The 23,164-nt window shown below is 51.9% G+C and overlaps 2 protein-coding genes across 16 annotated transcripts in view; both read right to left on the bottom strand.

Moving 5' to 3' along the window:
• Positions 1-8,736, bottom strand: part of MKNK1 (MAPK interacting serine/threonine kinase 1) — a 42,713-nt gene extending 33,977 nt beyond the window's left edge. For 5 of the 12 annotated variants that reach the window (XR_011994817.1, XR_011994819.1, XM_072724089.1 and 2 more), the window contains exon 1: positions 8,645-8,727. The gene's annotated coding sequence lies outside the window, so the exon portion shown is untranslated. Of the gene's footprint in view, positions 1-8,625 lie in introns of all 12 variants that reach the window. The other 7 variants (XR_011994820.1, XM_072724090.1, XR_011994818.1 and 4 more) reach the window with 5 other exon arrangements.
• Positions 8,737-11,758: 3,022 nt separating this feature from the next.
• Positions 11,759-20,860, bottom strand: MOB3C (MOB kinase activator 3C). 4 transcript variants are annotated; one of them, XM_025991896.2, is made up of 4 exons: positions 20,675-20,860; positions 16,521-16,989; positions 14,012-14,214; positions 11,759-13,687 (listed from the first exon to the last, which is right to left on the bottom strand). In XM_025991896.2, the coding sequence occupies exons 2-4, from the start codon at positions 16,936-16,938 to the stop codon at positions 13,658-13,660; spliced, it is 651 nt and encodes a 216-aa protein (XP_025847681.1). In that variant the 5' UTR covers positions 16,939-16,989; positions 20,675-20,860; the 3' UTR covers positions 11,759-13,657. The 4 variants fall into 4 exon arrangements, with proteins under 4 accessions (XP_025847681.1, XP_072580195.1, XP_072580194.1 ...); XM_072724094.1 differs by having other exon boundaries at positions 20,701-20,831; XM_072724093.1 differs by lacking the exon at positions 20,675-20,860 and adding an exon at positions 20,013-20,116.
• Positions 20,861-23,164: the final 2,304 nt, after the last annotated feature.

Genomic DNA, 23,164 nt, shown 5'->3' with positions numbered 1-23,164 from the left:
ATTCTGGGGTGCCTGGGTGACTCAATGAGTTAAGTGTCTGACTTTTGGCTCAGGCCAGGTCATGATCTTGGAGTCCTGGGATGGAGCCCTGCGTCAGGCTCCCTGCTTGTCCTCTCCCTCTGTCCCTTCCTCCTGCTCCTGCTCTATCTCTCTCAAATGAATGAATAAAATCTTTTTTTTTTTTTAAATCTGAATTCTGGGGCCTTGTGCTAACATTTCTTTTTGTGTGTGTGTGTGTGTGTGTGTGTGCTAACATTTCTAAAATGGTTTTCCAACTAGAAGCCAGATATGTTTCACCATGACCTCAAATCATGTATCCTAAAACTCAACTTGTCCAACCCCTATCCTTCATCCCTTCCCTTCTTCTCTATTGAATTCTATTGCCCTGCCAGCTGCCTAGCCACAGATCATCTAAATCATTTCCACAGTCTCTTTCTCCTCTAACCTTGTCATTCCAAACATGCACACGATCAAGCTGTCCCTCAGCCCGGCATGTGGTTTCTTGAGAATAACACCTATTCATCTTCAGGGCCCCTCACGAATTACTGAAAGTGGCCCCACAGATTACAGCAGTCCCTAGCTCTTTTCTACCTCATCCAGCATTTCATCACATCCACGGCATGTTACAGAGCTGGCAATTCACATATATATGTGGCTTGCCCACTAGGCCATAAACTCCTCAAAGGCGGGGATGGATCTTTTCCATCTTTTTATTTCTAATATCTAACCTAATATCTGGCTCAAAAAGGGCTCTAGTAAAGATCTGACTAAATTACTTCATCCATAAAATATTTCTTTCCTACAAAAAGCCTGATAATAAATATTTTAGGCTATGTCACATGACCTCTGTCATGACTACTTAATTTTGCCTTTGTAGAGTGAAAGCAGCCATAGACAACAAGGAATAAATGTAGCAGCTATTTTTTTCATAAAGCCTCACTTATGGATGCTAAAATTTGGATTTTATTAATTAACTTATTTTTTATTTTTAAAGATTTTATTTGCTTTGGAAGATAGAGTGTGAGTGTGAGTGGGGGAGGAGTAGAAGGAGAGGGACAAGCAGACTCTGCACTGAGCGCAGAGCCCAACCATGGGGCTTGATCCCACAACCCTGAGATCATGACCTGAGCCAAAATCAAGAGTTGGGTGCTTAACCAACTGAGCTACCAGGTGCCCCTGGAATTTGGATTTTATATAATTTTCCTGTCACAAATAATCTCTTGAATTTTTCCCCTGACCATTTAGAAATATAAGAAGTGTTTTTCACTTGTAGTCCATACAAAACAGGTGGTAAGCCAGATATGGCATATAGGCCATAGTTTGCAACCCTGCTTATTTCTCCTCCTAACTTCATTCCTCCCCTCCCCCCAGCTCACATATGGACACAAATGCATCTCTGTTCACTTCCATCTCTAGCAGGCCTATAATAAAAACAGAATTCCCCTTTATGGATTTTGTGTTATTCTGTTGTTTGGAACTACTCAAGGGCTGGGGAGGTAGAAAGTGCATGGGCTTCTAAGCCATGAGGGCCTAGATTCAACTCTGGCTTTCCTATTTACTAATGAAGTGGCCTTGGCCACAATACTTAATGTCTCTGCTTCACTGTCATCATCTATAAAATGGGGGCAAGAACACCTATGCTGCAGGTTGTTGTAAGAATTAAATGAGCTGATGTATTTTAAGTTCATGGCACAATTGCTAGCACAGAGTAGGCACTCAATAAATAGCAATTATGACTCTAGCTTGAGATATGGCTTCCCCAGATCATCTGTGGCCCTCAAAAGTACTCTGTAAACCACAACAAGGCAGCCAGAAGGAATAAACTGATAACAAAGTACAAAGGCAGAGAGATAGAATTGGGAGGTTTTCAGATTCATGACCTAGGATTCTAAGGGCCTGGTTGGCCCTGATTCCTTCTGGCATCATTTCAAATTCCTCTGGGCCCCTTATCCTCCTCAGAAAGAATTTCTGACTCTCACTCTGCCTGAATCTTCTCAGCATTGCTTACTAAATACCCCAATGAGCTCTGGAGCCCTCTCTTCCTTCCTGGACCTTTTCCTGGGACAGGGCTGGGAAAGGATGAATGTGGCCGGAACACATCTACATATAGCAGCCTGCCACTGGGTCTTATATAGGCTGGGCACCCAATTCCCTCTCATTTCTTCTGAACTTCCTGCCTGTATACAGAATGAAGTTTTTCCAGAGTTCAAGAACTAGTTTTTCTATAGAAGTTTTAGAGCAAAAAGCCTGTATACAAACAAGGAATCCATCATATTACTTTCAAGTAATATGAAAACATCCCTGAAGGACAGAGAAGACTAAAACTTATAGTATCTCTATCCTTGGTCTGAAAAGCCAATTTGAGCCTGTCATCTCCTTGCTCCAACACTTCTAATGTGTGTCCACCACCATTGGAATAACCCAACTCCTGGGCTGTCACTCAGGGCCTCCTCAACCTTGCCCCTCCTGCATTATGTCCTACCTCTCCTCTGCAGAAATCCTGACCTATAGTTCAGGCAAAATGGATGATCTGTTTCTACTTATTGCCCTCAACAATTTCCAGCTCTCCACACTTATGTAACATGTGATTGTACACCTCCCCTGGACTGTGGGCTGGGAATAGGGTGAAGACTATGTCTGATTTCTCTCTGGATACCTTACATCTAGCAAAGTGCCCGGCACGGGACAAACACCCAATAAATGTTAATAAATGAATGAAAACACCTGAAGTTATTCTTCTCTTAAACTGTTTTAGCTGGACTCTTATTAGCAGACAAAGCAGTCTGGGTCACTGCCAAGAAGTAGAAAAACCAAAAAGAAAGAAAAGAAGCATGACCAATGTGATCCAAGAAACGGAAAATAGGTTTTAAGAGTGAGGTAAAAGAAACCAAGACTGCTTAGCCTGGAGAAGAGAAGAGGAGGCCTAACTGGATTCTGGCTTTAAGTACACAAAAGGTTCTCTTGAGAAAATCTTGATCTCATCCTGCCTTCATAATCAGAAGAAAATTTTCCACATTCATGGAAAATGGAATAAGAAGAAATGACTTAAGTTAAGGTCAGAGGGGTTTAAGCTGGAGAGAAAGAAGAACCAAATTAGGTACCACTTTTCCAGAGATACTGTTACTGTATTTTTCGGCAAGTGAATTGGAGGGGTCTTACTTAGCACTGTTGTTGAAGGCTGTGCAAAAGGGAATAAATATGCTGCTCTGTTTCTGTTTACTGTGGAGATAGGTAGGCGAAAACACAAGTCAGGTAAGATTTTATAATGAGCCACTGACTTTCGACTGACCCTTTTCCTGCAGGCACTTTCTGTCATGTTATACTTTGCAGCTCTGATAGAACAATGTATTATTTCAAAGTTTCCTGATGAAGCAATGGAAAGCAAGAAAAATAGATGTCAGAGTAAGAAAGTAGGGAAAATCAACCAAATAAATATATCTTCTATAAAAACAATAGCATTATGGGATCCCTGGGTGGCGCAGCGGTTTGGCGCCTGCCTTTGGCCCAGGGCGCGATCCTGGAGACCCAGGATCGAATCCCACGTCGGGCTCCCGGTGCATGGAGCCTGCTTCTCCCTCTGCCTGTGTCTCTGCCTCTCTCTCTCTCTGTGCGACTATCATAAATAAATAAAAATTAAAAAAAATAAAAATAAAAACAATAGCATTAATAATCATGGTTAATATGATTACTACTAAAGCTAACATTCATCAAGCACCTACTCTGTGCTGGGCCCTGTGTTAAGTGTTTGACATATTATCTCAATCCTCGTTAACAATGCTATGCAGTAGGTAGTATTTGTATCCCCATTTGACAGATGAAGAAACCGAGACCTAGGAAGGTTAAATAACTTGCTCCAATCATACAGCTAGCAAGTGACAGAGACAGGACTAAAATCTAAGCCAGTCTAACTCTGGAGTCTATATATAACCTAACTACCGTCAATCCAGAAGAATAAGAGGTTGGAATTTAAAGCCTAATCTCTCAGAATCCAGGTGCATATTCCTGGCCACTTCTTTACACTACCCCAAGCCAGGAAGAGGAAAGCAACACAGATACAATATTGCAGAGAAAGAAGCTGAGATCAAGGGCTCATAGATGATAATGAACAGAACCAGGACTTGAATGTAGCAGCCTAGTGACTCTGAGTGTGGATCTCTTTCTTCTATTATAGATTCTTGTTGAATATGAGGGTAAGAAAATGAAGGAATGGTATCCGCCAAATGGGTTTCCTCCCCGGACACTTCTGTAACGAACTGCTAATCTCACATTAGAACTGAATGTGAAACATAAGGTTGCCAGCAGCCTCTGTAAACTGATTCTGAGATTCTACTAGCAAAGGATGGCAACTCACTTGGTTGATGGTGCTACAGCAGCTGCCAAAAATGCTCACACATTAAACTAATCAAGCAGATCTGGACCAGGTAACTTCCATATTAGGCTGGTGGTTCACAGTTTAAGCCTGAACTGGATTATTCCAACAGCTCCTCATTGATATTCTCCTTCTGGGACCTTCTTTGCTCCAGGCTGGCCTCCATTATGCAGCCCGAGTAAACAAGCCCAAGTCATGGTATTAGGAGCCTTGCAGCATAATGGAAAGAACATAGGTCTTTGAAATCCAACACTCTTAAATTTGGATCAAGCTCTGTCACTTACTTGCTACCTGTCCTTGGACACTTTAATCTTTCTAAGGTCTGGCTTCTTCATCTTTAAGTTGGGGAAAAATATACCCATATTGTAGGATTGTGAGGATTAATTAAATTATAGTGTGTAAAGCATCTAACATATTGCAAGTCACAATGCAGAGCAGACCCTCAATAAATGTTAATGTTTTTCCTCCCAACTCTCCTCTACATTTTGGCCACAATCTACCACTTCAGCTTATTTCCTCTCCTTACGAAGTCCAATCCTCTCCTACACACACACACACACACACACACACACTTGTTCATCTCCACTTCTAGACCACTGCTCAAACTGCAGCTTCTCATAGGAATGAACTTTTTTCCAAAGCCCAGCACAAATGTCCACTTTCAGGAATCCTCTAGACCCCCTTTGGTTGTGCCGGGATTGATTTCTCCTTTTCCCAAACTCCCACTTTGTTTACATTCCTTACTACATTTACCACAGCCAGTCTGATTTCAGTTATTTATGTGCTTCTCTGTCTTCCCAACTGCACTGGAGGGAGAAGGCTCTGAGAAGATAATTACTTATAGGAGGGCAGAAAATGTGTTGTTTTCCTCTGTATTTCTCAATACCGGGGTTTTGTGTATAGCAAGAGCACAAATATGTGTTTATTGAATTGAATCTTGCCACCCTTGATTGGGTACTTTTACAGAAAGATCCTGGACTGAATTTATTCTAAAACTGCACTTACTACCTGACTTGATAAACATGATAAACTAATACTCATTGGCTTGCTTCATTTTTTCATTCATTCCTTCAACACATTCCGGGTTCCTCTCAAGACATTTCCCCAGGTTACAGGGGGACATTGCCAGGAGGACATCTCTCACTCATAGAGAGAACATGATTTGGGAGCAAGCTCTTTAGAAAACTGTTCCACTCCACTGGTAAGGAGATGACTGTCATTTCCATCATATTAAAAATCAGAGCAGTGGAATCAGAAAGTAGATCTGAATGATTTCTGTCTGCCTCAGTTTCCAAGTCTGTTTATAGACTGTGTGCTCCAGTCACACAGCTAGCAAGTGATAGAGCCAGGACTCAAATCTACCCAGTACAACTCTGGAGTCAATATATAACGTAGCTACATATAAGGTATTACATCTAAAGCATGAAAACAGTATCTCCTGTCTAGTAAGTGCTCAATAAGAAAGAGAGTCAGGACTTTCGCTTTTAGTACTATCTCACTTTTAGCACTATCTCCACCACTGACTGATTCCTTGTGCAGTCTTAATCAGGTCCTTCCCCTCTTGGGTCCTCTCCCCATCTGTAAAATCAGAGGTAGAACCAGATGGTTCCCAAGCTCCTTCTATCATCAACAATGTGCATTTTTCTATGATAATCAAAGAGCCTTCTGTTCCACATGCTGAAGCTGTTGGCAAGGAAAACTGAATTTGTAGTTGCTGGTTCCCAGTGGAAAGAACCAGGGCCAATGCCAAGCCCAAAGGCAGGACACCAGATTAATAAACCACCTGTGAGTTTTCCCCTGCATGAACTGTATCACACTCAGCTCAGGTCCTTGAACAGAGTACCACCTTCCAACACAACTCACAGCAAAGGCACGTGAACAATAACAGCAATGAATAATCTTGCCTTGTACAGAATTCCTGCACTTTCTTGCCTTTGATGCCTGTAGTCAGAGCATCATCAATCTAAACCAGGGCTCTCCTTAGGCGCAAAGACAAGGAAAAACACAAAGGCCCACTCTGAACCTGAAAGCTCATAAAACAAAGACCAAAGTGAGTACATAAAAAATGTTAATGACTCATTCAACCACAAACACTGCAAAGGCCTACTATGTGCCAGGAAGAGGAGGCATGAAACAGACATGAGTACACATGGGGAGACATACCCCAAGGTAGACAGTAATCAGAGCTAAATTTGAAGTTTAGCCCCTGCTATAGAAGATGGGAAGGAGGGCAACTAATTCAGCCAAGGGGATCAGAGAAGCTTCACTGAGAAGGTCACATGAGACATTGATCTTGAAAGACGAGAGAAGGAGGAGGGAATGCCACGAAGAGAGTAGAAGCCAAGGAACATGGAGGGGGTGGTTAAGGAACAAAAACTAGTTTATTTTGACTGAGGCACAGGGTGCAGGTTTGGAAGAACAAAGGGAAATAAGGCAGGAGAGAAGTCTGAGAACGGATTACGGGGGCTTGTCTCTGTGGCTGAGGATTCCAGACTCTATATAGTAGGCAAGGAAGCCTGCCAAGGTTTCTGAGCAGAGACATAACATGATGAGAACATTGTCTGAGGAAGATCACATGGGCACCCACGAAAAGGATGCAAAAGGAACCAAATGACTAGACTGCTAGGGGACGATATAACAGGAGACCATACACACTTCCTAAGCACGTGCTGGAATCCAACAGGTCCTGTTCACAGAGCCACTCTCTGCCAATGTCCAGCCTCACGCAATCTAAGTTTAAGAGGTGCTCACTTGCCAGCCCCTCTAACCATCAAAATCAGCTACAGCACGAGAGTAACAGGCTTCCCAAAAGTCAAGAACCCAATTAATTCTGGGATCACAGAAAAGGAAGCACGCAAGTGGGAGAAACTGGGGAAGGGGACACCAAAGTCTCCAGCTGGTTCAGCTCCATATGAGAACCCAACCCTGGGTCTTCTTTTTACAACACTTCCAGTCTCACTCTTTTGCTAGTGCGACTAGTGTCACTGGTGCGACAATATACATCAATGGTCCAGTGAGGTGCTTGGCACATGAGCCATGGTCAAAACGCACTAGTCCCCTTCCCATCCCATTCTGCACGGTCAGTTCCACCTACAAAGTCCACAGGCGCTTCAAGACTCGGATCAGCTCAATTCTTCCCCAAGGGCCTCTCTGAAGTGCTCCCATCCCAAATGACCTATCGCTAGAATAGGTGCCATACTAGGTGACACACGTCATCCTCGTCAACCTTCACAACGACCTTACGACACCCCTTTTATACAAGACAAGCCAAAGCTCTGAGAGGGGAAGTGACTCAAGGACACAGGGCTAGGAAGCAGCAGGGGGGAGACACGAAGTAGGGGTGGTGGAAGGGGAGGAGGGCGGGGATGGGGGTGACTGGGTGACCGGCACTGAGGTGGGCACTTGAGGGGTTGAGAACTGGGTGTTATTCTATATGTTGGCAAATTGAACACCAATAAAAAATAAATTTATTAAAAAAAAAAAAAAAGGAACCTAGGACTATGGAGCCCAACGTCAAGCACGTCCAACATTTCATTCGTGTCACCTGCGCTGGGCTTTGACCTGCCACTGACCATCTGACAGGTGTTCAGGAGACTCCCTAAGAAGACAACAGGCCTTGCCACCTTCTGCCCGGGCGTGATCCTGAATAGAGTCCTGCGTCGGGCTCCCCGCGTGGAGCCTGCTTCTCCCTCTGCCTGTGTCTCTGCCTCTCTCTGTGTCTCTCATGAATAAGTAAATCAATTAATTAATTAAATAAATTTTAACAAAAAAAGAAGAGAACACGCCTGGCCTCCTCTCTCACTGTCCAGCGCCCCCCACATGGGCAGAGCGCTCAGATGACCACAGCTAACTTTAAGACAAGGTAGCGCACACGGATGATAAACTCCGCACGTGAAAATCGATTCGCGCTGTTGGGACTATGAGCCAAACAGCCTGGTGGGGACGGAGTTTCAGGCGGGCCACTGACTGAGCTCCGACCCGGGCACCTGTCGCAGACTCATCCTAACCCCAGACACCGGCTGCGCCCGGGGCGGCGACACGCGCCGCGTCCTGAGCTTTGCCGCAGACGCAACCCCGCAGGTCACAGACCCGGTCCCTGACGGGAGCCCTCAGGAGGCGCTCCCGTCGGCCGTCCCTCCGCAGCACCATCGGATCGTGACCGCGGGCCGCTCCGAAGGCCCTGACCTGCCCCGTCCCGGGCACACCGACCCGTTCACAGCACCCCCCTCCCCGCCCCGGGTCGCTAGGAGGGATACCTCGCCACGTCGCCTTTACCTCAGCGGCGGCACCGGTCGCGCGCACCCATCTGCCGGTCGCTCCGAGAACGCGGAAGAGGCGGTGCTAGAGCCGAGGGGCGGGCCCGGCCGGAGGGGGCGGGCCCGCGCGTGCGCCCTGGCGGCTACGTCCTGGGGGCGGGGCGGGCCAAGTAAACTGGGAAGACGCGCGGGAGCCGGGCAGGGAGGTCGCCGGGGCGGGAGGTCGCCGGGGCGGGGAGGTCGCCGGGGTGGGGTGGGCTGGCTGAGTCCGGCTCCGAGCTGGTTGCGTTTTCAAAGTGAAGGTCGGGAAGTCGGGGAAGCGCCAGGCGGGAGGCGGTCTAGCAGCGGCAGGTGTAATTACCATTTACCTAGAGCTTCCGTGACCTAGGATGGAATTTTTAAAGTGCCTTTTGCACGTGGGGAAATGCTGCCAGTCTTTCCTAAAACGAGGGCTAATTCTGTAAACTTTCAGACGTTTGGGGCAGCCCGGGTGGCTCAGCGGTTCAGCGCCGCCTTCAGCCCAGGGCGTGATCCTGGATCGAGTCCGGCATCGGGCTCCCTGCGTGGAGCCTGTTTCTCCCTCTGCCTGTGTCTCTGCCTCTCTCTGTGTCTCATGAATAAATAAAGTCTTAAAAAAAAAAAGAAATAAATAAAGAAAGAAACTTTCAGACGTTTGTGTACCTAGCATTTCACTGTAAAGGGTTTCCTTGAGTAGAGCGTTACCCCCAGTAGTTCAAAATAAAACACTTAAAAAGTTCATTTCTTGGGGAAAATTAATATTTTAACTGCATTCACATTACTATTTCAACCAGCCCCCAGCCCTCCCCAGGCTGCAAGTGTAATGAGGGAATGCGAGTGCTGACTTGGGTTTAATTCAGGTCCTGACTCTTGAGTGTGTTTCCTCCTTATTGAAATGGAAGTAAAATCTCCCTTCCCTGTCTCAGGACTGTCGTGTGGGGGTGGTCAGCACCCCTAGTTAAAAGCCTCTTGAGACTTCCATCCCACCATCCTGATAAAGGTTTGTTCCTTTCCTCTTCTGGGCTCAGTCTTCGCATCTGCATGATGGAAGGAGGTTTGCAACAGGAGAGAACAATCAGGAATTTGCTACATTTCTCAGTCTGAGTGAAGGCTGGACAGGGAGCCTTCTCCCAAGCTTCTGTGTTGAGTCACAGAATCCTGCAGTCCAGCCCGAAAGCCCCTGTATATCCTGACCTCTCCCACCTATCACTTTCTAGGCTCCTCAAGCTTCATGTCCTCAGTGGCCATGCCTGCCTGTTCCTCTCTCTCTTCCTTGAATATCTCACTAGCCAGCTGGTCCTGATCTCTCAGGCCTTTGTTTCAGTCTAGTTTTTCAAAATTGCTATGTCTCTATGTTCATGGTGACAAAGTTCAGTTAATACTAGGTGAAGGCTCTGAAGGGCTCTGAGAAGGAAGGGCTCCAGGAGAGCTCCCTAGTCAAGTGGACCTCCAGCCACACTGTGGCTCCCTTCCCCACGCGCTACAAACAGCTCCCAGGGGTGGGAGAGTGGGCATGGCAGCAGGAAACCTCACAGAAGAAGCTATGGCGTTCACCAGGGCCAATGTCGTGCCTCTGCCCCAAAATGGGGAGAGTGCCTTGGTTCCTCCTCATTCCTTGCTCTAAATATTTTCATGGATCTTGAACAGTCAGGAAAACAAAGCCTTCTGCAGTGGCTGCCCAACCAAACTGCCCCTCTACCCCTAACACGTTGCCTCTCACAAGACCCTCTCCTGCTGAGTCCCACCCTGTGCAGTGGGGGAAATGCTCTCTGCTTTCCTCTGGCTTGCTGAGGCACCAGCTCTCTGGTCTGCATCCTCCTTTTCCCCTACCTCTGTCCAGTCTTCTCTGAGCATCCCTCTCGGAATTCCTCAAAGCAGTTTTGTGATGTCTTCCTGATGTATTCAGACATTCCCATGATAAATGCGGGCCTTGGCCACACAGTCCTGAGATAAATTTACCTTCTCTGCCATGGTGTTTTCCAAAAGAATTACGAGCCCAGACACTGAACTTTGAGTCTGAGCTGTCCAGTCATTGAGGAGGTAGTGGGTGACCTGTCACAGGGGTGTGCAAGCAGAGGCACGTTTTAGAATGCTGGGCTGGGCCTCCTCTGGTGAGCCCAAAGAAGGAGCAGCAGAGTGGAGGGCCTTCCAGATAGTACAGCAGTGAAAGCAGGGATACTGGGCACCAGGAAGGGAGCCAGGCAGCTAGCCAAAGACAGACTTGATTTGGTAAGCTATTACATGTCATGCATTTAGAACTGTGCCCGGCACTTAGTATTAGCTATTACTCTTATGATTGTGAATGATCCACAGACTGTGAGTAATAAAGGAGCTCAGAGATAAGTCAGTCTCTTACTCCCACACCTGGTCATGAAACAGACTGGGAAATCAAGGTCTAGAGGGGAAAGAGGCCCACCATCATACCTCAGGGACCGGGCTGGGACTGGACTCCAGGCCTCTGCCCCCCAGGAGGGCCACTGCACAGAGCCGGGCTGTCTCCTTCTCAGGGAGAGGAAAGAGCTCTAGGTGGCCCTTTGCTGACTCGTCTGGGCAGCTGGTAGGTAAGAGACAGTGGAATGACAGCAAGTCCTTAGCTACAGGCTCAGCTGTCTCCTGAGGAATAAGCTCAGAGGTCAGCCCCATGTCTTGCCACCCCCACTCTGAGCTCTAGCCAGCAGCCAACAAACAGCCTTTTCTTGAGAAGGGCTTCCTTTTCTATGATTAGGGTTAGGACTGTATTTTTGCTCTGTGCCTTGGCCCATTAGCTCCAATAAACCACCCGGACTAAGAGGGTGAGGTGAGCATACCCATGCCAGGGAACCTGAACTGAAACAAGACTCCCAAGACACTGAATTCCCTGAAGGCAAGGGCCAGCCCTCCCTACTCCGGGGGTCCTAGACTAGGCCAGAAATTCTTGGTCCAGAATTCCCAGAGCCCTGGGAAAACTTTGGTGTCTCCACCCTGGAGAGCTAGACCAGACATGACCACACCAGCCAGCCCTCCACATGGCCTGGGATCTCAGGACAAAAAGCCCTCCCTTCTCCATTCTGGCCCAGTTCCCTCCATAGCTTGCCAAGGAGCCATGTGGCACCCAGACCACAGCTTCCCACCAATGTCGCTTTAGTTTGCCTCCTTTATTTTACCAAAAATAACAATAATAAACTCTTCCCTCTGTTTCACAAAAATAGATTTCCTGTCTCCCACCCCCTCCCCAGTGAGCACTGGCCACAGCCTAGAACCCATCTTCCAATCTACAGGGAATCTGAGGGAATCTCTGACCCCTGGACCCCACCGCACCCCAGAGCCTCTGGCAAAGCTGCTGGGTCAGTGTTTCCCTTGGGAACTTCTCCAGAGGCAGCGGTCCCGGGTCCAGCTGGCAGGCCCCAGGAGCCCCATCTGCTTCTTCAGAGATCAGCCAGCTGCAGGGCCACGGAGAGGGGCATAATTTTGGAGGCTTGGCTCAGCATACAGCTCCAGCAGACCTGAGGGGCTGCAGGGCACTGTGGCATTCATGAGAAATCCTTGCTCAAAGCAGGAACAGTTGTGCCCTAGAGAGGGGCTGTCAAGCCCTTTTTCCCCATGCAGCTCATATCCCTATGCAGCAATCCACATGCTCTGGGGTGGGAGTCAAGACTCCTGGTTTCTACTCCAGCTCCACAAAAGCCTTGCTGTGTGAGCTTCGGCTTCCTCCTATGTACAGATTTTTCTGTAAGACTAGATGATCCTCAGGGATCCTCAGGCCCTTTCTGGCTCTCCATCCTGGCTCTCCATACCCTGCCTCAGTTTCCCCACCTGTGGGTCTGGGCACAGGGCTGGACGTGGCAGTGTGGGGTAATGGAGTGTCGAACGAACATCCCAGGTTCTCTGTGGACAGCTATCCAACCAGCTGGAATGTCTCGGGGATGGCTGGGCAGGAGGCAGGTCCTTGCACAATGGGGGCTTTCCAAGCTTGGAAGAGTCCATTCACTAGCAATATGTCTTCACTGTCCTGGGATGGGAGACAATTCTCTGGGGTTTCTGAATTCAAGTTCACTAGCTCCTTGGTTTGGAGGATTATCTTGTGCTGGGCTTCAGATCCTGAGAGCCAAGTCTATAGATTCCGGGAGCTAGACTGGAGTGTATGATTCCCACTTTAAGGACCAGAGGACCTATGTGGACATAAGGGATAGTCCCCAGCCCTCAGGAGGCTGTCTATAATCAAACTTTCCTGGAGGCAGAAGGATGAGTGAAATGACAGCTCCTGGGCATCTCCGGGTGAGCAAATCAGAATCTCTGTCTGTGGCGGGCCAAGGATTTAGGTACTCACGGCAAGACTCCCTTCTTATGTTCCTTTGCTCCCCAGAACTCATGCTTATGGAAGATGGTAGCCTGAAAGTTCAAATACAGAGCTACATCTACATCATATTTTGTGCACTTACACACGTGGTCAGACACACTGAGTGGGGGCACTGACCTGTCGTCACTCCTACAGTGGTCATGGTCTGGTGGTCCCAATCCCTACTTCCTTCCTTTCATTCAACCACTGACCTAACACATAGGGAGGGCCTACTATGTGCCAGGGAGGGTACAGCAGGCAGCTCTTACACACACACCCCACAGTGAGAATCACACACTCACAGAGTCATCTGCACTTATTCACACACAGCTTGCTTCCGCTCTTGTATGTTTCTTGCTAACTCAGCCACATCCACATTCCCCACATAGGCGTGGGAACCACCACCGAAGGGGTAAGTCCTGGAGCAGAACCCTAGCCTATCGCACCCTTGGACATCACGTGGAGATGTAGCTCCTTCTTTCCTTCTGTTTGCCCACTTTTGCTCTCCCCTTCTCCATTCCTTAAGCAGTCAGGGGGCATGTGGGCAGATGCCAGAGAACCACAAGTCCAGGGGCTCTGTGTGTGTGGAGGGGTCCCAGGGACTTCAGGGTCTTCTACCACCAGACTCCTGAGGGTCCCCTCCCCAGTGACTCTATGTTCAGATGGTCCATCTGACAGGCAGCGACTCCAGGCTTGGGCTCAGTGACAGATACGCTCTGTCATCTCCCTCTGCAGAGACATAAGGTAGCAAGGGGTCACTCAGAGCTCAGCCTACCAGGCACCCCCTTCCCAAACCACAGGGCCTGACTGTTGCTCTGCCTAAACCTGGCGTCTTCCCACCCAGCCCCCTGCCCACCCCAACTCCAAGCTGTAGGTCTGAGTCTCTAAACTGAGACTTGAATGAATTCTCTATTAAAGAATCCACTGTTAAATGAATTGCCTTCCCCTAATTTATCAATTTGGGTATTGGATTTTCTGCAAGTAGGCAGCCTTCGGATCCGGAAGCCCTGAGGTCAGCCCCAGGAGGGCAGGGCAGCAGGGGCCTGGCCTCACCAGTGGTTCCAGCTCCCGCTGGTCCACCAGGCTGAACTCGCGGATGAAGTAGTAGAAGTGCTTGTAGCAGGTGTTGACATGTGCTTCGGCCCCCATGCCGAGGATGCTGTCGAAGTGGTGGATGTAGACGTGGACAAAGACCCGGAAGAGGCGGGTCAGGATCTTGGTGCAGACCTGCTGGAAGTTCTTGGGGAAGGGAACTCCTAGGGGGCGAGGATGGGCAACAGTGAGGGGATCAGCATCCTGGCGGTGAAACGCTGCCCAACCCTGCCCTCCCCGCCACAGGCAGCCTTCACCCAGGATGGCCACTGCCCCGCAGCAGACAGGGAGACCAAGGTCGGCTTTCTTCCCACTTCCCTCTTTTGTTTGTTTAAAGATTTTATTTATTTATTTACGAGAGAGAGAGAACAAGCAGGGGGAGCAGCAGAGGGAGAAGGAGAAGCGGACTCCCTGCTGAACAGAGAGCCTCATGTAGGCTTTGATCCCAAGACCCTGAGATCATGACCTGAGCCGAAGGCAACCACCTAACTGAGTGAGCCACCCAGGCACCCCTCCTTGCTTCCCTTTTAAGCAAAGCACAGATCTCACTATGCCTCTCCTCCCCTGCTGAAATACAAATCATGTCCCACATTTTCCCATCACCCAGAGCAGGACTCTGCAACCATGTTGGGGTCACTGACCAACCCTTCTTCGACTTTGATGAAAGTTTTGCCCAAATTCTCCACAGAAATATGTGCATCTGCAGGTGCTGCCCCATGACATCTTGGATATAGTTCTAAGGTGAGTTTATCAACATCTATAGTCCATTTTAAAAAACACAGGTCTTCAGGATTAAGTTCTAACTTCGCAGCATGGTGGCTGCTCAAAGCCTTTCCATGATCTGACCCCAGCCTCTTCCTCCAGCCCCATCCCAACTCCTTCCTCTTCATACACAGCAGGCCCCAGATCCCTAATCCTGAGAATTACAATCTCCTTGAGAACTAGTTCAGGTCCCTCTCATCCCTTCAACTACACAGTAACACAAAGAACCTTCCAAGTTTGAGCCGGGCTCTGTGCTGGATCCTCTGCATCTTTTGCCTCATATGATATGGGATAGCCCTTCCAGATATGATGATAAAGTAGAAGTGTATGATGGCAATGCCACTTGCCCAAGGCTATGCTATTAATTAGTACAGACTAGAGGCCGATTCAAATGCTGTTGGCCCTGCACTGCAGCAACCTGCAGAGATAACACCACAGCTCCTGCCCAAGGGAAGCTCCAGCATCTGTGAAAAAGGCATAGTTTCTGCACAGTGCCCCGCGCTCAGGGTAGAGATCTTGGTGACTATGCCTTCTTCTCTGCTGTGGCAGAGCCATCCCCAGGATTAAGGCAGACACCTGGGGTCTCCCAGGCCTGGAGGTTAAGACTAGAAGGTAGTAAGAGCCCAGACACAGGCCCACATTGGTACACCCTGCTCCATATGGGTCCTCACGGCTCTCAGATAGGGCTGAGCCCTGCCTCTATGTGAGCCCTTCCACGCCCAGCCCAGGCTCCTCAAACTTGTCCTGCTCATCTAGACTTGCGGCCCTGGACCCCGACAGACCCACACTGCAGTTCCGAATCTCTGATTCAATGCACTGTCCCTCTGTTGGCCTCGGTTCCTCCTATGGGAAATGCAGGTGTCCACTGCTGGGCATGATAGTGCAGGAAATGGCAGGCCCCTAGATGGGGAGGGGCTGTGAGCACTGAATTGTGAGTCATTGCCCAGCCTCTCTCAGTATTCAGACTTCTCCCCTCTGGGCTTGCCCACTCTGCCCCACCCATCTCTGATTCCCATAGCCTTAACCTAGAGGAAGAGGAGGCTGGGTGGGGCAGGGGGAGGGGTATAGGGGTGGGGGTAGGGATGCCATGATGAATACAGTGTCATGCTCAGTGCCTGGGCCCACGCCCCCTCTTGCTGCCCTTGGGTGGGGAGCCAGTGTGCTTTACTCATCTCCTCTTGCCACCCTCGCTGGGCTGCCCAGCTGAGATAAGAGAAGGCCCCACAGCTTGGGCCTGACAAGGAAAAATTCTGCTCTCAGAACCCTCTGAGGTTGAGATACAATCTGGCCCTCCCAATCCCCACCCCCTTCCCTTTCCTGGAGCCAAGAGTCAGAGGTAACAGGGGGCTGCAAGTCAGTCAACCCAGGAAGGGTGACAGGCTAGGAGGACCTAGAGGCATCTCTTCAAGAAGGTTCCAAGAATCATAGTGGTCTTGCCAGGGTGGCTCCTGGAGGCACATTTAAGCTTCAGATAAGAAGAATCCCAAGTTGAGAGCCAGGCAGTCCTAGCTCAAGATGCCTGATCTTGAGCAGACACTTAACCTCCGAGCCTCAGTTTCCTCTTCTACAAAATGGGGATGAAACCCATGCCCCCCCCTCCAACCCCAACCCCAACCCCTTACAGAATCACTATGTTAAACTAAATGCGTCATCTGTGGAATGGGTTCTGGTGGCTCCCTCCCTCCCCGGCCGGCCAGGTGGCACTCACCAACGCGAGTGGGAAAGACGTCCTCGTCGTTGATGAGGCCCTCGATCCAGTCCATGAGCAGGGCCATGTAGCGCGGTGCCGACAGCTTGGCGGGCCGCCGGTACTGGCGCTCGTCCTGCCAGCGGTACTCGTAGCGGGGCCCCCCGGCCATGACTGGGCAGCTGGTTTCACTGCAGCGCTCCGCCATCGTGCCGTAGATGAGGTTGATGCGATTGAAGAAGTCCACCACGTGCACTGCGATCCAGTCGTCGATGCTCTCCCCCGGCGGCAGCCTCACCACGCTGCGCAGGTCCAGGCCCGACTTGAGCGAGGCCTGCGCCTTCTTATATAGCTCAAAGCGCTGTGTGCCTGGCTCGAAGCGCTTCCGAGGCCGGAACGTCTTGTCCTTGGCGAACACCTGCTTCAGGCACAGCGCCATGGCCCGGCTGGGCCGAGGGCCAGGTGTCCAGGGGCAGGACCTGTGGATGCCCTGCCAGGGCCAAGGACACAGAGAGAGCGTGGTGGTCAGGTCCTCACCAAAAGGCTTTGACTGCCCAACACATCACTTCCCTCACACCCTCAGCTTTGGGCCAGCCTCTGCGGCCTTTGCCCAGAGTCTAGATCCTCCGGAGCCCCTAGGGCCAGGCCCCTGCCCTGCCTCCAGGCGCCCCCTGCCTCCCTCTGCCAAGCGGACACAGCCCTCCCATCTCATTTTGTTTCCTCTCCCCTCTCACTGCATCTCACAGAGATCTGGGCCTGGGCTCCAAACAGGTGCTCATCCGTCTTCTTGTTGACCATTAGAGAGGTGGCGGGAGCTTCCTGCAGGCCCGCCAAGAGGCAGGGGCCTGGATGAAATGACCTCAGGAGCACCCCATGGGCCAGCTGATGCAGCGTGGGAGAGCCTGGCTGCATTGTGCTGGGGGTCGGGGCAGTGGCAAGGCTCCGCCTTCAGCTTCCTATGGGATATCCCGTAGTCCATCCGGCCACCGGGGATTCCCAGGGAGCAGGAGGGACTTTTCTACCAAAAATGTACTTTCCTTTTATTACCCCAAAAGAGGAAAGGGCCCTGATATGGCCAGCTGGGTGGCCTCTGAGTGGGGCTGCAGGCGCTGGAGGAGAGGGGGAGGTGGCAGGTCCAGATGGGTGCCACTTCCTCTGACAGTGGCTAGAGATCCTTCCCCACCAAGCCAGCCTCCTCCAGCCCCAAACCAGAACAAACCACTGGCCTCTCCTCCTGCACCTGATGGTACATGTTCTGAGTACCTACTATGTGCCTGGCACCAGGAGGTGGGAAAAATACAATGAGATCTACCCAGCTGGGCCTATTAGAATTCAGACAAACTTGCTTTGCCTCTTAAATGGAGGCATCTCAGAGTCAGAGCAGACTTTGGAACAACAGTCAGAGCCCCAGGCTTGGAGGCAGGAGTCCTTGATTCTAGTTTCACCTCCACCATGGCTGGTGACCACTGTAACAGGCATAAGTCTGGCCCATACAATGTCCTGGGTCATGCAGATAGAGGCCAGGTTTCTGGGACTCACGCGGTAGTCATCTCACCTGCCCTATGGGTGTGTGAGCCCTTGGGAAAGGTGACCCCAGGTACCCACTGAGACCAGAATTTAGGGCTAAGGCTGAGTGTAGGCGAAACACTGAGCTGTGATTCCAAGCTGACCTCTGACCTGGCCCTGACCCTGATCATCTGAGTCCTGACTCTAGCCCTAGACTGAGGCTGAATACAGCCACAAACAAAGCCTTGCTTTAACCTCAGAGCTAACACTGGAGCACTGGAGCACTGAACTTTCTAGAGTCTCTAATAATGCTCAGGGAGGATGGGGGGGGAAGAAGGACAGGAACAAGGTGATAGTTGGAGGAAGGTGACATGTCAGGCAATAAGCCATGCTGGTAGAAGAGTCTGGAACAAGAATTCTTCCTTGTACTCACAACAAGCAGGCCAGGATGGGGATGGTTAAGTGAATGACAGGTGTTTGGCAAGTAGGGGCAGGTCCCCTAGCAGGATCTTGTCCTCTGGGAAAAAAATCCCTCAAAGATGTAGAAAGTCATGTCATCCATTCCTTGATCCTCGACTTCTACCCAAAGAAGTCCCTAGTGTGGACGCTGAGTTCCCTGACTCCAGAACAGATCTCCACACTTCACATGGCACCTGTATTCCAAATTCTGCTTGGGTTGAATGCTTCCAAAATCACTCCCACTGCGAGAGAGGGGTCCTGGTTGTCCTACTTTGCACAGCACCCTCTACTGACACTTACCAACAGACCCCCACCTGGATCACCTCAGCCTATCTTCCCAGCCCACTTCCCTCCACCAACCACAGGGGGCTGCTACTTGATCCCCCAGCCTGTCCCCACACTCTTGCCTCTGTGTTTTCTTACACTGGTCTCTCTGTCTGACTCTGCAAGGTCAGGTTGAGTGGCATCTCCTCCCACAGCCCCCTCCACTGAACCCAGATGTCTTTTTCTTTGGGTGAAAGGTGCTCTTTTGGCTACTGTTGTCCTCCCCTCCAGCCCAGGTCAGGGACTGGCATATGGTTGATGCTCAGGCTTTAAGTAAAGCTTGGAATCAAGAACTGCAGAGTTGTAAGAGCCCTGAGAAATCAACTGACCAACCCACTTCTTGCACAGATGGGGAAACTGAGGCCCTCTTTCTGAGCAGCCACTGTTCACAAAGCAAGTTACTGGCAGGGGATCTCCAATGGTAGAACTGGGAACTGGGAGAAGGTGGGTTCAGCCCATCACTAAGAGGAAAGGACTATTTTCTTGTGCTGGGTGGTCACTGGTCTGGGGGAGGTAAGGGGGAAAGAGGGAAGCAGAGGGAGAGGGGAAGCAAGATTCCCATCAATTAGACCCACCCCATTCCTGTTCCCCCAATATGCTGAACCTCCCCCAACCCCGCCCCCCCCAGCACCTTGAGTGTCCAGACCAGTGAGCTAGACTTCAGGAAGGGGAAGGGGAAGGGGGACTCTACACAAGCCGCATGCCACTTGTCTCTTCACTTTCCACTCCCGTGTCCTTACTGGCTTTCCTTCCCTCCCTGAACTACGGCCACTTGGGCCCCTAGCGCCGGGGCCCTGACTCTGGGCGGCCCTTGCTCTAAGTGCCCCGGATGCCTCACTCCCTCGGTGGGCAACCGGCTTCCCAAGCCAGGACCACCGGCCCCGTCCAGGGCCACACCTGCCACTCCGCGGGCCGGCCCCCCTGGGAACCAGGCCGCAGCGTCCCCGCGGGGGGTGCGGGCGCCCCGACGGCCGAGAGCCAGGAGGAAGGTGGACGTGGGGTACCCCCCGCCCCCCCCCACCCCGGCCGCGCCGGGCCCCCGCCCCACTCGCCCAGCGGCCGGCCGGCGGCTCTAGGACCCGGAGGCGCAGGCCCGCTTCCGCTCCGAGTCACGCCCCCCGCCCCCCGACGTGCTCGGACCCCGACCGCGCGCCGCCGCCCGCCCGCCTTGGGGCCGCCCTGAGCGTGGCGGCGAGGCCGGGCCGACCCGGCGCGGGCGCTCACCCCGGGGCCGCTCGCTCCTCCTCCGGCCGCGGGGCCGCCGCCTCCTCCGGGTCCTCGGGCCGGGCCGGTTCTCTCGGCCGCGGGGCCGCGGTCCCTCCGCCCCCGCCCCCGCCCCCGCCCTCCGCCCCGCGGCGCCGCGGCCCGGGGGGCGGGGCAAGGGGACCCCTCCCAGCGCTCGCGCGCCCGCCTTTCCGGGAAGTCGGCGGCGCCCGGCAGCTTCCCTGCGGACGGGGCCCCGAGCCGCCGGCCCCGCCGACCCCGCCGCGCTCCGGCCTCGGCTTCCCGGGCTGTAAAGTGGGCGCGGAGCCGCGCCGCGTGGAGCGCACCGGGGGCCGCCGGTGGGTCCCGCCCCCGGGCCCCGAGCTCAGCCAGGGATCGGGGCTGCCCTCCACCCGAGCCCCCAGCTCCTGGCGCGGTGCCTGGCACCAGGACGCACTCGGTGCCCGCCTGCGCTGGGGCGCGCGGGCGGGGTCCCTCACCCGGCCCGGAAAGGACAGGCCCTGAAGAAGGCCAGGTGACCCTTCCGCCTCCGACCACCGACCGGGCTGGGCTCTACGCCCAGGCTGCGCGGACTCTCCTCACCCCTCACCCCACCCAAGTCACCCCGTTCCCCCCGCCAGGCCTTTGTTCCAGCTCTGCCCAGTTTGGAAGATCTTTTTTACCTCCTTCCTTCCAACCAAAGCCAAACCTTTAAGACCTGGTCTGCTCTCTCTCTACTTTCCAACTTAGGTTCCTCCCCTGAGGGCAGACAGGTGTCCCAAACCAGTTCTCAAGGTGCTGTGGCCCCCAGGCCCGGAGACCCGGTGGCTGACTCCGCCCGGGGGTGGGAGGGAAGGCTGGAGGCCGTCTAGGGTGGGAGGAGCGAGATGGGCTCCGGCTGTCCCGGCGGAGGGGGCGGGGGCGAGCGGGTGGGGCGCCCCCCCCCCCCCCCGGGGGTAGGCATCTACCGTGGCCCTGATGCCCCACCCGGCTCCCCTTGTGTCTGGATCGTCTGTTCGCTTGATGGCCTGAGAACAGACTGAATCCTTAAGAATCCCAGCTCAGAACTGAGGATTCAGTCTTCTGTTAAGCACCTATATTTGTCTCGGTCTAAAGTTCTCTCTCTTCTTGATGTCTGAATCTTCACTCTGCCCCAAATCCCCTATAAGACAATCATATTGCTGACTTCATCAATACCCTGTCTGGGCGCTGAGGGCAGAAGATCAGGTGATGAAGCACGCCCAGCTACTGACCTCAGGTGCTGACAAGTCAGCAGTAGGGACAACGCACAGAGGGAGAACGCAAGGTCGGAGCTCCGTCATCCAGCGGCGAGAACACTGTTCTGGACTGCTGGCCAGCGCTTCGAAAGAGTGGGGTTATCCATAGGAAGTTCGTGGAAACTCAGACTGGGCACTCTGCGGAGAGTTTTTTTTTTTTTAATTTTTATTTATTTATGATAGTCACACACAGGCAGAGAGAGAGAGAGAGAGAGAGAGAGAGAGGCAGAGACACAGGCAGAGGGAGAAGCAGGCTCCATGCACCGGGAGCCCGATGTGGGACCCGATCCCGGGTCTCCAGGATCATGCCCTGGGCCAAAGGCAGGCGCCAAACCGCTGAGCCACCCAGGGATCCCCTCTGCGGAGAGTTTAAAGAAAGCATCGTTTACAGGTGTAGTCAGGGTGCAGGGCGACCACAGTGGTGGCATATCACCAAGGGCTAGCAAGAGCAGCCCTTTGCTAGCTACCCTGGGCGGAAGCTGTCAGCCTGACTGAGGGGGTGCTGGGACAGGGTGGTGAAAGTGGGGGCTATGAGGAGGGGGCTACTGACAGGAGCTGCAGTCTACGCTTGCCAAGCACAGCCAGCTCAGAGCAATCATGGTGCCAAGGACTGGGGGGCAAATCCCACGGAAGCCCTGGACAAAGGAACCTCTGTGCAGCCCATAGATGTGGGCATTCCCCTACGGCTGGAGGGAGGAGGATGCAGAGTGTAGCTGGACGGGCAACAGAAGGTAAATGCTTGGCACGTGGGCCCAGAGACTGTGACTTCATAAAGGAAATGGAAACTGCTTATGCTTTCCTTATCATTTCAGTTCTAAATATTTCGAAATTTCATTGTCATTTCCTCTTTAACTCACGGATGATTTACAACTATGGTTTTAGTGTCTCAGCCTATGGGAGGCTTATATTTTTCTTGTTGACTTCTAATTATATTGCATTGTGGTCAGGGATCATGGTCTGTAAGATTCTGTGGAATGTGACGTGACTCCCCCTGTGGCTTTGAACATGGTTATTTGCTGTCCTCTGAGCTGGGTTTTATAGGATGGGCAGGAGCTTGCCTGGTGAAGAGTGAAAAGCACAGGACCTTCTGTTGTGGGAGATATAAATGATCCATTTTGAAGGTATTTCAGAAGTTTCCAGCTTATCCACATTGCTCCCTGGTGTCTGCCTTAATACAAGCTGATAGGCTGGCAGGTGGGATGGGAGGCAGATGGAAGGGCAGAGGAAGCCAGAGATGACCCAAATCCCTCAAACACCTGTATGGCTCTCAGTTTAGGCAAGAGTGACTGTCCTTCCAGAAGGCTCTGCTGGGACTCCTGGGTGGCTCAGTGGTTGAGTGTCTGCCTTCTGCTCAGGTCGTGATCCCCGGGTCCTGGGATCAAGTGCCGCATAAGCTCCTCGCTGGGAACCTGCTTCTCCCTCTGCCCCCCTCTCTCTCTGTGTCTCATGAATTAAAAAAAAAAAAGACCCAGACCTTGGAGAACAAGGTCCTGGCTATACGACACATTAGCTGCCCTCTCTGATGGCATGCTGTAACCCTACAGGACAGGCACTGGTCCCTGCCACTGTGTCCTGAGTATAAGTGGTTCAACTAAGGCCCTGTTTTTGAAGCCTGAGGAGTCACCAAGGATCTAGTGGAGGATGCACTCTCTTCCATCACACAGCCTGGGCACAGGACTCCTCTATGAGAACTCCAAGTGGCCGCTGGGTTGTGTCTAGACCTGGGCACCGTCCTGCTGTGTGTGTCTGGGAAAGTCTACTTTCCCCATTTGTACCACAAAATGGTTTCAGCCACACCATTCCAAATGCCTTTTCAGGACCAACCCTCTGCTCCTGCCCCCAAAGGCCTGCACCCAGTTACTCTACCGATACAGAGTGACCTCTCCCTGGGGACTC

The sequence above is a fragment of the Vulpes vulpes genome, chromosome 10 (genome assembly GCF_048418805.1).
Source record: "Vulpes vulpes isolate BD-2025 chromosome 10, VulVul3, whole genome shotgun sequence".
Taxonomy (NCBI): Eukaryota; Metazoa; Chordata; class Mammalia; order Carnivora; family Canidae; genus Vulpes; species Vulpes vulpes.
The sequence above is the reverse complement of the archived record's forward strand: the minus strand, read 5'-3'. Positions and strand labels throughout refer to the sequence as shown.

Excerpts from the sequence above, each read along its gene's own strand:
- MOB3C (XM_025991895.2), bottom strand. The coding sequence starts at position 17,411 with ATGCAGCCAGGCTCTCCCACGCTGCATCAGCTGGCCCATGGGGTGCTC. Across the intron at positions 16,990-17,243 it reads GAGCCCAGGCCCAGATCTCT|GGCATCCACAGGTCCTGCCC; the intron begins GTGAGATGCAGT and ends TGGCCCTGGCAG. Across the intron at positions 13,688-14,011 it reads AGCGGGAGCTGGAACCACTG|AGGGAGATGACAGAGCGTAT; the intron begins GTGAGGCCAGGC and ends ATGTCTCTGCAG.